Source organism: Triturus cristatus, chromosome 3_2 (genome assembly GCF_964204655.1).
Source record: "Triturus cristatus chromosome 3_2, aTriCri1.1, whole genome shotgun sequence".
Taxonomy (NCBI): domain Eukaryota; kingdom Metazoa; phylum Chordata; class Amphibia; order Caudata; family Salamandridae; genus Triturus; species Triturus cristatus.
Genome location: NC_140584.1, coordinates 867,218,720 through 867,233,488, shown reverse-complemented (window position 1 = coordinate 867,233,488; position 14,769 = coordinate 867,218,720). Strand labels below are relative to the sequence as shown.

At 49.8% G+C, this 14,769-nt stretch overlaps 1 protein-coding gene across 4 annotated transcripts in view; it reads right to left on the bottom strand.

The window, feature by feature from the left end:
* TAOK1 (TAO kinase 1) overlaps nt 1–14,769 on the bottom strand; it is a 1,366,047-nt gene that overhangs the window by 1,101,176 nt on the left and 250,102 nt on the right. For all 4 annotated transcript variants that reach the window (XM_085649205.1, XM_085649204.1, XM_085649206.1 and 1 more), the window contains exon 5: nt 13,834–13,879. In XM_085649205.1, the coding sequence (XP_085505331.1) occupies nt 13,834–13,879 (46 nt within the window). The remainder of the gene's footprint in view (nt 1–13,833; nt 13,880–14,769) is intronic.

The following is a 14,769-nucleotide window of genomic DNA, read 5'->3' as shown; positions in this document are numbered from 1 at the left end:
GCGTCTTAGCGCTTACTGCCATTACATCTAGATTCAAATAAACTTACGATTTTGTAGGGATGCCTGTAAAAAGCCATGTTTTTAGTCCCTTTCTAAATTGTAGAAAATCGTTTTGCATTCTAAGATGAAACGGCATGGTATTCCAAACTTTAGGAGCCAGGTGGCGAAAACTTCTGCCCCCCCACTTCAGAGTCCTTACTTTTGGCACCACAAGCAGGTGGGCTGACGCTGATCGTAGACGTCTCAAAGGGACATACCGTTTACAGTATTGACCTATCTGTGATGGTCCTAGCCTGTGCAGGCTCTTATGTATCATGCACATTGATTTAAACTGAATCCTCGCGGTTATGGGCAGCCAATGTAGCTGTTCGCGCGTAATTTGACTAATAGGGCTGAATTTAGGTAGATCCAGTAACAGTCTAGCAGCAACATTCTGCAGAGTCTGGAGCTTTTGGATTACATTTTTCTTGGCTCCAATGTAGAGTGAGTTGCAATAGTCAATTTTTGACAGGATCAGTGCTGTTACAACCATTTTCCTCAATGTCATGGGGATAAATGGAAGAACTTTTCTAAGGATTTTAATTGTGTAAAAGCAGGAGGAGGTTATACTATTTACCTGGTCAATAAGGGAGAGTTGGTCGTCAATGAGAATTCCAAGGTTTTTTACCTTCTTTATTGGCTGGGGGCAGAGTCCTGCTGCTTCCGGCCACCAATTTGAATTCCAAAGAGACTTGTCTCCTCCAAACATAACTACCTCCGTCTTCCCGGTATTCAATTTCAGGCAGTTATTTTGCATCCAGCAAATGATCTGACTCATACAGGACTTAAAACGCTCAGCCACCGTCTCTGGATTTGTGGCTAAAAAGATAATGATCTGTGTGTCATCAGCATAGCAAACGGCCTCAAAGCCATGTGAACGAACTAATTTAGCCAGAGGAGAAACGTATATGTTGAACAGGGTAGGTGAAAGTGCCGATCCCTGAGGTACCCCACATGGCATTACAAAGTGAGAGGATGAATGCTCATCCAATACCACAGCTTGCTTTCTATTTTTCAGATAGGAATAAAGAACATCTGCTGCTTTGTCCCTTATCCCTATCTCCGCCAGACGCTGAAGGAGAATATGGTGATCCACCGTATCAAACGCGGCGGATAGATCAAGCATTACCAATATAGCCTTTCCACCTTTATCTAGGTGTAGTCGTAAGCTTTCGGTCGCAGCAATTAATGCAGACTCAGTGCTGTGGTGTGGCCTGAAACCGTGTTGAGCAATATCTAGTTTATTGTGGTCTTCTACAAAGGACCGAAGTTCCTCATTTAGCACTTTTTCAAATACTTTTGAAGGAAATTGTAGGCTGGCAATAGGACGATAGTTGGCCACTTCGAGAGGGTCAAGGGTGGGTTTTTTAATAATGGGCCTAATCAGAGAGATTTTCCACTCTACTGGAAAATACCCATATATGAGGATATTATTCAAAAGAGGCGTTAAAATTTGTGCTATTATGTTTGGGACCATGTGAAGAATCTTTACGGGACAGGGATCCAGAGAAGAGCCTGATTTAATCTCAAGAATAGCTTTCTCAACTCTATCCTGTGTAAAGGAGGAAAAGTTTCTTAAAGAAACTTTATTGTCCGATTCCTCCATCATGAATATGGCTTGCCTGATATCCTCTCCACCTATAGAGAATTCATCATAGACTTTGGTCACTTTTTCGTGGAAGAAATTAGCAAGTGTGTCGCAAAATTGCTTTGTTGTCTTTACTGCCTTAGCATTTCCAAAAGTGGCCAATTTAGTAACTGTCTTAAACAGCTCACCGGAGATATTTTTAGCAGCCATAATTTTCTCAGCAAAATATTTGGCCTCCTTGTATGTTGTCAGCGCTTCTCTATAATATGTTTTATCTGTTTGAGTATTCCCTTCTCCAGAGTCGTTCTTTGGCTCGACATATTCTCTTTAGATTTTTTAATTCGGGATTATACCAGGGAGCTGAGATCTGTTTAATGTTGGTCCACGTCCGAGTTTCCAAGCCTAGGTTTTGGATCGCTTGTTTGATCCATGTATGATAGAGAGTTACTTCTCTATCTATATCAGTGTCAGTTCCAAAGAGCATTTTGGGTTTCTGTGAAAGCAAACTGGCTTCAAAAACTGGGCCATTTGTTTGATTCCAGGCATACTCAAAGCCTGTTTTCTTTGACCCTACAGTTCTGTCTTGGGGTCCTTTAATGGGGACCTCAAAAAAGACAGCACTGTGATCAGTCCAGGGTAGCGCAAGAGTTTTAGTCAGTTTTATCTGGCTATGGTTTGTAAAAAAGCCGTCTAGGGTGTGCTTCGCCATGTGCGTGTAGCAGGTGACGATTTGCTTCAGGCCTAGACTAGAGAAACAATCCAATAGCTCCTTGGTATCTAGGTTTTCTGATGCCTCTAGGTGGAAGTTAAAATCGCCCAGCACCGAAAAGTTAGATTGTCCCATACATGATTCCATTATCCTCATAATGGCCCCAATGAAAGTGTTTCTTGGCCCTGGTGGCCTGTAAATTAAAAGTCCATTGAAGACATCCGTATTGGAAGCCTTAAGACAGAAAAGAATAGCCTCCTCTTCAAATTGAGGTATAGCTGAGAAGGTAGCTTTAAGATGAGAACGATATACAATAGCCACCCCTCCCCCTCTTTTACCTATTCTGTCAATTCTAAAAATGTTGTATCCCTGGGGTATTGCTACATTTAAATCCGGTTCCGACGCGCTATGGGTCCAGGTCTCAGTAAGAAACATTATATCTGGCCTATGAACATCTAGGAAATCTGCTAATTCGTGACTATGTTTAGGCAGGGATCTAACATTCAGAAGGACAGCCATCAAGGTACGCTCATTACCTAGATGTTTGCCGGACCGAGAGTGATCCACCTCTTTCTGCAGATGGGTGATGTGATGTCCATTTTTCAGGGTAAAATGGCATACTGGACAGCTAACGATCTGGAGTCCATTAAAAGGATAGATAGGACAGCATTTCACATTTATGGCGCTATACCGCATTTCCAGTAGCGTTGCAGAGTCATATGTGATACAAGCATTTTGGCCAGGGGGGGTGGCACATGGCGCAGTTCGGCCGCGGACGGGCGCAGACGGGCTTGCCGTTGGCGCGCCGCCGGCGCGCCCGCTGCGCGCATCCGCTGCGCGGTCGCGAGAGCATGCCTTTTATGGTGGCGTCAAACAGGCAGCCCAGCAAACTAGAGTGCCAACCCCAATCCAAGATGGTGGCCCGCTAACAGAAACGCGGGACCGTTCCTAAGGTAAATAATTCAAGTTTCCCAAAGTCATAAGCTTAAGGTGCAGTAGTGCGTTTCATTTAAAAGCAATACAGTTCAATAGTAAAAAGGTTTTCTTTCCATTTCTAAAATGTTATGCTATAATTTAAAGTTTGGCAAATCGAGTATACAACATTCAATAAAGCTTTCCGTTTTAAAAGTAGTTTCTAAGCATTTAAAAAACGGTGATTCAAATAAACAAGAGCCCCCAAGCTGTTAATTTATCAGAGATCTGATGCAGTTTTGGCAGCGCTGCGCGGTCGTGAGAGCATGCCTTTTATGGGGGCGTCAAACAGGCAGCCCAGCAAACTAGAGTGCCAACCCCAATCCAAGATGGCGGCCCGCTAACAGAAACGCGGGACCGTTCCTAAGGTAAATAATTCAAGTTTCCCAAAGTCATAAGCTTAAGGTGCAGTAGTGCGTTTCATTTAAAAGCAATACAGTTCGATAGTAAAAAGGTTTTCTTTCCATTTCTAAAATGTTATGCTATAATTTAAAGTTTGGCAAATCGAGTATACAACATTCAATAAAGCTTTCAGTTTTAAAAGTTTCTAAGCATTTAAAAAACGGTGATTCAAATAAACAAGAGCCCCCAAGCTGTTAATTTATCAGAGATCTGATGCAGTTTTGGCAGCGCTGCGCGGTCGCGAGAGCATGCCTTTTATGGTGGCGTCAAACAGGCAGCCCAGCAAACTAGAGTGCCAACCCCAATCCAAGATGGCGGCCCGCTAACAGAAACGCGGGACCGTTCCTAAGGTAAATAATTCAAGTTTCCCAAAGTCATAAGCTTAAGGTGCAGTAGTGCATTTCATTTAAAAGCAATACAGTTCAATAGTAAAAAGGTTTTCTTTCCATTTCTAAAATGTTATGCTATAATTTAAAGTTTGGCAAATCGAGTATACAACATTCAATAAAGCTTTCCGTTTTAAAAGTAGTTTCTAAGCATTTAAAAAACGGTGATTCAAATAAACAAGAGCCCCCAAGCTGTTAATTTATCAGAGATCTGATGCAGTTTTGGCAGCGCTGCGCGGTCGCGAGAGCATGCCTTTTATGGTGGCGTCAAACAGGCAGCCCAGCAAACTAGAGAGCCAACCCAAATCCAAGATGGCGGCCCGCTAACAGAAACGCGGGACCGTTCCTAAGGTAAATAATTCAAGTTTCCCAAAGTCAGATGCTCGTCACATTTACATAATGTCATCCTATAGGGCTACACTGTTTCATCTCCGTAGGTGGAGGAGCGAGGAGGTAAGAGCTCTCTCCTACTCGGGTGGGGATCTTTACACCTCAGATACCTCCCCACGTTTCGTGGAAGCTTTCTTAGAAATGGGAGGGTCTCCCTTTCCAACGATGCCTCCCTGAATGGTTTTCTTGGTTGTGGACCATGGTCGCTCCGCGAACCACAACCAGGAAAGCCACTAGGCCACCAGGGATTAGTGCCTTTGGTGAGTCGGCACTTGTGGTGGACAAGCCGCCCTCCCTTGTGGGGCCAACATTTTTAAAATAAAAGTTTTTCGAAAAAGGACAATAAAACTAAGTTAAAGATATTGTCAAGGAAACTGCATTCCTGGCATGCGGTCCGAGCCCCACTGGTCACAAGTTTTGTTGTGAAATGGTTGAAATGTGTGTTTCCCTGGGGGAAGATCGCAGCCCACAGGCGTAATCGCACTTAAAAAAAGAAATGTTGGCAGGGGGTGGACCCTTTTAGAATACAGGTCGACCCCCCCCCCCCCTTATATCCACCTTTGGGAGCTGGTGCACGGCAGTGGGAGCACGACTAGTTTTTAATCTGCAAATAAATCTTCGTCTTAAAATCACCACAAAGAAAAAGCCGGCAATCCAGGGATCAGTATAGCGATTATTTATTTCGCCATCGAAAAGACACACACACCCACCGACTGATTTTGAACTATACTTCTGTCTTCTATTTAGGAAAACATTTTAGAAGAAAAGTTTTAGACAGTCAGCATAGAAGGTGTTTCGTGGATGACTGCTGCACAGACCCTAACTCAAGTTATGGAGGACAGCTCTGAGGCAGGATCAGATATGAAAAAGCATCTGAGAGAGCAAATTGGAGCAGAATCTGGTAAGTGATTTTTTGGGTCGGCGGAGGTCCATTCCATGACTTGTCTTACAGCGAGTCTGAGGAAAATTGTCTTGCAGTAGTGATTTCCATTTGTAAACACAGGCGAACAACAGAAGTACAGTTTGTAGAATGAATGCGATAGTATAGGTAGTGAGTGTGTAGAGTGCAGAACAAAGAGCATGCATGGAAGTTGTAAAAGCAAGTCGAGGGTACATGAGGAGGAGTAAAGATCAAATGTGGAGAGTTAAGTGCAGATGTACAAGATGCAGAGAGCTAATGTAAATAGTGGAGAAACAAATGGATTATGGTAGAAAGCAGATATAATACAGGTATTGTAAGGGGAGAGGATGTGGCATTATGGCTGCAGACTTTGGAACCGAGGAACCAGGTTCGAGTCTCGTCCTTGCTCAACATCCTGTGATTCTTGGTAAACCACTTAATTGCCCTGTTTCTAAAAAATGAATCTTGTGTAATATAAATGATACTGTGTAAAGAGCTCCAATATCCTTGGGTCAAATTTGCACTGTTTAATTAAAAAAAACACTGTAGTTAAAGAACAGGGTAGATTGTAGACGTGGATAGAAAGATACCATATGTTTTGGGATAAGCTATAGGCTCAGAGCGAGCGGTATCCTTGTGCCCTCCTGTTTAGAAAATAGGAAACGTTTCAAATCCCTCACCCTGGGCAGTGGGAAGGTTCCATGCCTCATCACATCTTTCGTCTCGGTTTCTTTCTACTAATCTCCTACGGGTAAGAAGACTAAAAGAAAACTAAAACACTAGAATTTAATGTAGCAACGAGCATCAACAGAGGGTGTGGCTTAACGGCTAGGGCGGCCGACTTTGAAGCTGGGGAGCCAGGTTCGAGTCTGGCGGGAAACTCAAACACCCTTGATTCTGGGCAAATCACTTAATCTCCCCATGCCTAAAAAAAAAAAGGGTTCAGTTTTAGGCATTGCTAAAGAGCCTGTTGCATTTTTAAACCTGCAAGTTTGAAAAGACAGTGTTCGCCGGCCGAGCAGAAGAAAAAGAAAGGGCATGGACACTATTAAAAATATAGCGAGCAGCACACTGTGCTGTCAAAAAAAACAAAAAAAAACAACAACAGATACCGTGTACACGGCTGTGGAGCAGGGAGGGAGAGTGTTTAAAAGATAATGATCGGGCGCTGCATGTGGCTCCATTGTGAAAGCGCTCATAGCGCGCTGCAAATAAAAAATAAAAAAGCGCTCGCCATTGCGAAAGTTGGCGTCCCACCAGTGATTTTTAGATTAATTATGCAATGAGTTCTCCCAAAGGGCTAATGCAAGCTATACAGTAAGGACACAGTAAAAGGTCCAGCCCTGATGGGAGGTACAGAAGAAGACCGGGAGGTACTAAGGAGGGACTACTAGGCCTATTAAATCAAAAGCCAACATTTACAAAGGATAGTCACAACAGCCAATTGAAAAGATAGGTGGAGCGGGCGGAGCCTCAAGTCCATACCTGAATTCAGAATGCCTCGCAGAGCAGCGCATGTGCTGCCCAGGCTCAACCTAATAGGACACTTTCTGGATCAAGGTCTAGCATTCTGTCAAAGTTGGTGTAATTCGTTTTAACCACTATTCTGTTGGGGGCTGCAGAGGAAGCCTGGGGGCCACTGTTGCCCTGCCGGCTCCATCCTGGGTGCTGGTAAGAGCAACCAACTTTTTTTCTTCTTCAATATTGGGGAGGTGACATGTGCCCCTCACCCTTCCCGAACCAACACTATCCTCGGGGACCCTATCCCCAGGGCTATATTCTTTATTAAGAGGATGGGATTCGTTGCCTCATCCCCCCCGAGCTACCACTGGTCCTAGGGACCTTATCCCCAACGATGTATAGCTAATAAAACACATCACCACGAGATAATTTTATTAGTCACAAGTCAGAAACATACTAATTTCATGCTTAACAAGCGGGATCAAAGGTATTGGTGTTGAGGACTTGCAAAACTTTATTTTAATGCTAGTGCCAGTAGCTCCGTTTACACCACTGGTAATATTTAACCTTTACATGTCTGAGTGACAGTGTAGAACAAGTTACTTACCTTCGGTAACTATGTATCTGTAAGAAACATTAGTTAGTTAGATTCCTCACCTTAGAATATCCCCAGGCGTCAGACTGGATCTGGAAGATTTTTCGTCAGCAATACCCCTTGCGCGTCACTAGGCATCGTCTGCGGCTCCGCGTCCGTCGTCGGCGTCGTGCGCTGGAATGACGTCGGAGTACTTAGACGCCGCCCTCGCGCGCTGACGTCAGTTCTTGTACATAGCTTTCCGCGCCAGGAATGCAGAGCCATGCAAGAGACCGACACTGGTGCCAAAAAAGTCTAGGGCCCTGAAAGGGATAGCCTTAACCCTAGATGTCAGTTCGCAGAACGGGGAGGATGGGTGGGTCGGTGAGGAATCTAACTAACTAATGTTTCTTACAGATACATTGTTACCGAAGGTAAGTAACTTGTTCATCTGAAAGAAACACGTTAGTTAGATTCCTCACCTTAGAATAGATACCCAAGCAATACCAACCCCGGTGGTGGGTCTGCGAACCAAGATCACACCAGAAAGTCCTGGAGGACAGAACGGCCAAAGAAGCCATCCCTCCGGACTTGGCTGTCTAGGCAATAATGCCTGGCAAACGTGTGCAGCGAAGCCCACGTTGCCGCCTGACAGATGTCCTGCAAAGGGACACCCCGTCCCAAAGCAGTAGTAGCCGCTGTGGCTCGAGTAGAATGGGCGCGCAGCCCAACAGGCAGGTCCTTTTTTGCCAAGGAATAACAGATTTTTATACACAAAACGACCCACCGGGAGATGGTCCGTTTGTGCACAGCTTTGCCCTTCTTTGCACCCACGTAGCCAACGAAAAGCTGGTCGTCCACTCGGAACTGTTTTGTGCGGTCCAAATAAAAGGAGAGCGCACGTTTTGGGTCCAGACGGTGGAGCCGCTCTTCCTCTTTAGAAGGATGCGGAGGCGGAAAGAAGGTGGGCAAGGTGACAGACTGCCAAAGATGAAAGGGGGTCACCACTCTCGGTGGAAAGGAAGGACGAGGCAGAAGGACAACCTTGTCCGGATGAACAGATAGAAAAGGAGGCTTGGCCGATAGAGCCTGGAGCTCACTCACCCGTCTAGCCGAGGTGATGGTTACCAGGAAAGCAGTCTTAAGAGTTAGAAGACGAAGAGGACAATTGTGAAGAGGCTCAAAGGGAGCGCACATCAGGAATGTGAGAACAAGATTCAAGTCCCACTGAGGCATTACGAAAGGGACAGGAGGGAACGTGTGAGTAATGCCTTTAAGAAAGCGTGACACTACAGAGGACTTGAAAAGAGAGGGCTGATCAGGAAGCCGTAAGAAGGCAGAGAGGGCAGCAAGATAACCTTTCAAGGTGCCCAGGGCAGAGCCCTGCCGGGCCAAAGAAAGAAGAAAGAGGAGATCCTCAGAAAGAGGGGCGGGAAGGGGATCCACAGCCTTTGCTGTGCACCATGCCACAAATTTGTTCCACCGGCAGGCGTATACCGTCTTTGTGGAGGGACGCCTGGCTGCCAGAATGATATCACAGACTTCAGGAGGCAAGTCAAATGGCATCAACTGCCGCCGCTCAATCTCCACGCATGGAGGTGGAGGCTGGACAGGTTCGGGTGGAGGACCGTCCCCTGCTGCTGCGATAGAAGATCCTCCCGAAGGGGCAGACGTATCGGAGGATCGGTCAACATACTGAGTAGCTCGGGATACCAGTACCTTCGTGCCCAATCCGGAGCCACCAAGATGACTTGGGCCCGGTCGCGCCTGATCTTCTTCAGCACTCTGGGCAGAAGTGGTGTAGGTGGAAAGGCGTACAACAGACCGCAACTCCACTCGCGACGAAAAGCGTCGCCGAGCGAGTGCCGCCTTGGAAATTCCAACGCGCAGAACTGCTGACATTGCGCATTCTCGTCGGTGGCGAATAGATCTAACCAAGGCTCTCCCCACTGCTGAAAGAGACCTTGCGCCACCTCGGAGTTCAGACGCCATTCGTGATCCATCATGCACCGGCGGCTGAGTTCGTCTGCTCTGGCGTTCAGAGAGCCCGCCAGATGTTGAACCACCAGGGTGATGCCCTGGTGTTCCAGCCATGTCCAGAGGCGCAGAGCCTCCTGACAAAGGGTCCACGACCCCACCCCGCCCTGTTTGTTGCAATACCACATGGCGGTGGTGTTGTCCGTGAACACCTGCATGACACTTCCCCGGACAGAGGGAAGGAAGGCTTTCAGTGCAAGTCGGATCGCTCTCAGCTCCAACAAGTTGATGTGGAGGCGAGACTCCGCCGGAGACCAGAGGCCTCTGATCTCCGCCTCTCCCATATGGCCACCCCATCCCAGGAGGGACGCATCCGTCACTACGACATGCTCCGGTAGGGGTAGGGAGAGGCCCTTGCCCGTGACCCAATCGCGGTCCGTGAGCCACCACTGCAACTGCTGTGCAGTGCCCTCCGAGATCAAGACATGGTCGGACAGGTTGCCGTGATGCTGGGCCCACTGAAACTTCAGGTCCCACTGCAGAGCCCGCATGCGCCGCCTGGCGTGATGCACTAGTAGGATGCAGGAGGCCATCAGCCACAGAAGCCGCAACACTAGCCTGACCCAAACCCAGGATAGAGGCCGAAAGATGGGAATCGGGGCCTGTATATCCCGGACCCGCTGTTCCGGGGGATGAACCCGGAACTGCGCCGAATCGAGAATCGCTCCGATGAAAAGGAGCTTCTGAGGGGGGCTCAGGTGTGACTTCGGCACGTTGATGGAAAACCCCAGCAAATGCAGGAGATCCGCCGTAGTCTGGAGGTGGGAGACGACTGCCTAGGGCGAGCCCGCCTTCAACAACCAGTCGTCGAGATAGGGGAAGACTGGAACTCCTGATCTGCGCAGATGAGCTGCGACCACCGCCATCACTTTCGTGAACACCCGAGGGGCACTGGTAAGGCCGAAGGGGAGCACGGTGAACTGAAAGTGCTCCTGACCCACCGTGAACCGCAGGTAACGCCGGTGGGCCGGCAGGACGGGGATGTGGAAATATGCGTCCTGCAAGTCCAACGCGACCATCCAGTCTCCAGGGTCGAGGGCAGCTAGAACCTGAGCCAAAGTTAACATTTTGAACTGTTCCTTCCGGAGGAAGGCATTGACGTTCCGGAGGTCCAAGATAGGGCGTAGGCCCCCTTTGCCCTTCTTGGGAACCAGAAAGTAGTGGGAATAACAACCACGACCTACTTCTGGGCTCGGAACGCGCTCGACGGCCTCTTTGGCCAAGAGGGACGAAACTTCCTCTCGCATAAGATTCAAATGAGCCTCCGAGATACGGTGGTGCTGCGGTGGCATGGCTGGAGGGGTCGTCTCGAAGGGGAGGGAGTAGCCCCTTCGGACGATTTGCAGCACCCACCTGTCCGAAGTAATGGTACGCCAGTGGAGCAGGTGATGGCGAACCCGGCCTCCCACTGGCGTGGAATGGGCCTGAAAGCTCGGACTAGGAAGGCTTTGAGGCGGATGCTGCCGGGGTGGATGTGGACTGACCGCGTCGTCCTTCAGTACCGCCTCGGCAGAAACCACGTCCGTGACCGCGTGCCGGCTGGTTCTGCGGCCGGTGGCTAGGCGGACGTGAGGAGGTGCCCCTTCCTTGGCCACGAAAGGAGCGAAAAGCGGAAGTTTGTGGCCGCGGGGCCGAGAGGCCCAAGGACGTGGCCGTAGCCCGGGAGTCCTTGAAGCGAGCCAGCGCACTGTCCGCTTTCTCACCAAAAAGGCGAGCGCCATCAAAAGGCATGTCCATGAGGGTGCTCTGGACATCCCCTGAACAGGACGTGGACCGCAGCCAGGCGTGACGTCGAAGCGCCACCGTGGTAGAAATCGCCCTACCCAGCGAGTCCGTAGTGTCGAGTCCACATCGGATTGCATGGCGCGCTGCATCTCTCCCATCGGCCAGGGCCGAGGAAAGCCGCGCCCGGGCCTCCTCCGGGCACAGTGGCAGCACGTCCTCCACCGCATCCCACAGAGAGTGGGAATAACGGTCCAAGAGACAGGCGGTGTTCAAAGACCGCAGGCCCAAACTGAGCGAGGAGAACAGCTTCTTACCAAACTGTTCCAGTCTCTTGGAATCCCGGTCCGGAGGAGCGGACGGGAAGGAGGATTGGGAGGTAGAGGCCTGGATAACCAGACTCTCTGGGGTGGGGTGTTGGGACAGAAAACTGGGGTCGCCCAGAGCAGGGCGTTGGCGCCTGGCAACGTTCCTATCCACAGGAGGGACTGTGGAGGGCTTGGACCAGGTGCCCTGCAGAACGTCAGTGAGGGCCTCATTGAATGGCAGCAGAGACTCAGTGGAGCATGCGGCAGACTGAAGCACCTCAGTGAGGATGCTAGTCCTCACAGCCACGGCAGGCAGCTCAAGCCCAAGGGCTTCGGCCGCCTTGCGCAGCACCACAGAAAAAGCTGCACCCTCCCCCGAAGTCACAGTCGGAGGAGAGATGAATCCAGTGTCCAGAGAGGTATCCAACCCAGTTCATCTGCCCAGTCCTGTGCCAGTTGTCTCTGAAGGGCCATAGGGTCGTCAGACCCCTCCCAGTCGCCCCCGTCATCCGATTCCTGGTAAACAGGAGGAATGATCGGAGCCGGTCGATAGACAATATGTGTCTCTAGCGGCGTCGGATGCGGCGTCGGGCGGCGCCGCATCGGCGTCGGGACCGGACAGGGGCTGAACCGGGGATCGACATCAACCGGAGCCGGCGTCGGGGGTGGTATCGGTGTCGGCGCCGGCGGAGGAGGCATAACGAGGTCGACCAGCGTCGACGGGGGCCCAGGCTCGGGGACCTGCGGCGTCAGGGCCGGCGCCTCCAACGGCGCCGGGGCCGGAGCCGCCGGCATGCGAGGTCGCCCAGTCGAGTCCGCGGGGCCCGAAGGTGCACCAGCGGGCGTCGACGGCGGGGCCAGGCTCCTCATGGCCGAGAGGAAGGCACTGACCTCCGCCGGCATCGCGTCAGTCCCAGGGACCGTCGGGTATGGGGACTTGCGCGGCGCCTGCGGCTGCGGCTCCTGCGGAGCCGCGGGGGTGGAACCACCCAGACCCTTGGCCGAGTCGCGCGACCGGCGATGGGAGTCCGAAGAGCGGTGTCGCCTCTTGGACTTTTTGGATTGCCTCGACTTACCCGAAGACTTCGAGCCAGACGAGTGACTATGTCGAGTGCGGGTCCGCGACCGATCCTTGGACCTCCTCCTGGACCGGGATCGAGAGCGGCGCGGAGCCGAGTGGCGAAGCTCGAGAAGCTTGCGGGACCGCTCCCGCCTAGCTTTCGAGGTCAGGGCCATACAATCGGAGCACGACGCCGCGTCGTGGTCGTGGCCCAAGCAGTACAGGCACCGGCGGTGATGATCGGTCACCGACATCAGTCGGTGACAGTCGTCGCAGGCCTTGAAACCAGGCATCCTACCGGCACCAGAGTCGAGAAATGACCAAAAAGAGTCAAAAAAGTTAGTCAAAAATTGACTAAAGGGGTAGCTCTCCCGGATCAGCGCTTACTGGCACGGAAAAAAGAAGAACTGACGTCAGCGCGCGAGGGCGGCGTCTAAGTACTCCGACGACGTCATTCCGGCGCACGACGCAGACGACGGACGCGGAGCCGCAGACGACGCCTAGCGACGCGCAAGGGGTATTGCTGACGAAAAATCTTCCGGATTCAGACTGGATCCTGTGGATATTCTAAGGTGAGGAATCTAACTAACGTGTTTCTTTCAGATTTTTACCTTTAACGTAGTTTGCTATGTCAATCAGCTTGTCTATAGTCTTATATTGTTTAAGACTACCCTCCATACTTTCTATTGTACTGGGCTTTCCTGAGAGAGGCTAGAAAGGAAATGATGACTCCGCTTTAAGTCTTCTTTTGTTTTCCTGGTTTCTGCCTTTTGTCATTTTGGGTTAAATACAAGTGGCTATTTGTCCAGGGGCTAGCCTTCTGTTGTGTTAACCGGTGCACTGTTAAATGCTGCTATGGGGATTATCATTCACTCTGATAACTGAAGGACTTCTCAGGAAGGTCAGATAATGTCTCGCTTTCCAACACTCAAAATCCTTTAGACTAGAGCAAAAAATCAAAAGACTAGATGATCCTGCAAAATTTGGAGTAGCTAAGGTAAAATCACAGTTGTTTAAAATCACCTTTACTGAATGGACATTACTTCTCAAGACTGCTTTATATTCAGGCTCCTACACTCCATGGCACATTTGACCCATGATAGGAAGGTGCCAGAAATTCAAATTATTAAGTGTGGCGGGCCTTGCAAGAATGAGGGTTTTGCATCGTAAGAGCGATTCTTTTTTTAAAATTCTAGAGATGTTTAAGACTTTTTAGTGACAGTTTGTACTATTTGTCATGTGACTTCCACATACCCTGCACATGAGTTGACAAAGAAAACATACCTTCTAATAAGTCCGACGTGGATCCTAAGCAATATTCCATTACAAGCTGCGGATAAGAAAAGAAAATCATTGGGATCATGACTAAAACAAACTGAACATACAGTACAAAACAAAGGTCCTAATGAAAAGTTCTGCAAGTACCAGAGCTATAGTTATGATCCAAACATGATACAGCTCAAATTAGAATTTTACAACTGCACTGCATAAGTTTAGGAAAAAAGTGATGTACAGACATGAACAAAGGATAAGATTGGTAATTAGAGAACTGTAAAATACTCCGAACGCCCAAAGTTCTGAGTCCATTATGAAAAGCGCATTACTTGTAAGTCTTCTTTCGCCATCACTAGTATTCTCTCGGAGTTCACACAGTACACACATGTTCAACTTAAAAAATGAAAGAAACGGGGGGACGTGGCTTAGGAGCCAAACATGGCGGAAGCGTCTCTGTAGAGCTCCGCTGTTCGCTCCCTTCCAGGGTCATAATCCGGCACAATCCTCAACCCCAGCAACCGCTCCTGTGAGCCACATGCACAGTGACACGCAGCAACCCAGCAGAAACAATCCAGCGGCGATGGAGAGCCAGTTAAACCCTCGGCACGTCCGGCCAGTGGAAGCTGCACACACGCTGGAGGGCGGCAACGGCCGAGTCGCAGCCGCCACACATTGAGACTCGTGAAGAGACGGCCGCCGCAGATACCTTCTGGACCCCAAGAGCCCCTTGGTAACTACAGACGACGGCGCGGTCCCGGGGGGAGGCAGAGGGCATGATCGGGCCAAAGAGATCGTGCTGTACCTTCGACGCTATAGCATCGCCTCTCCCCCACTCCTCACACATCAAGTCTGCACGCTCAGGGCTCCGGACCTTGCAGGGCCCACCCGAGGCCCTGAATCGGCTGGCCCTTCCCAGCGCCTGGACGGCCTACATACTGTCGTGGA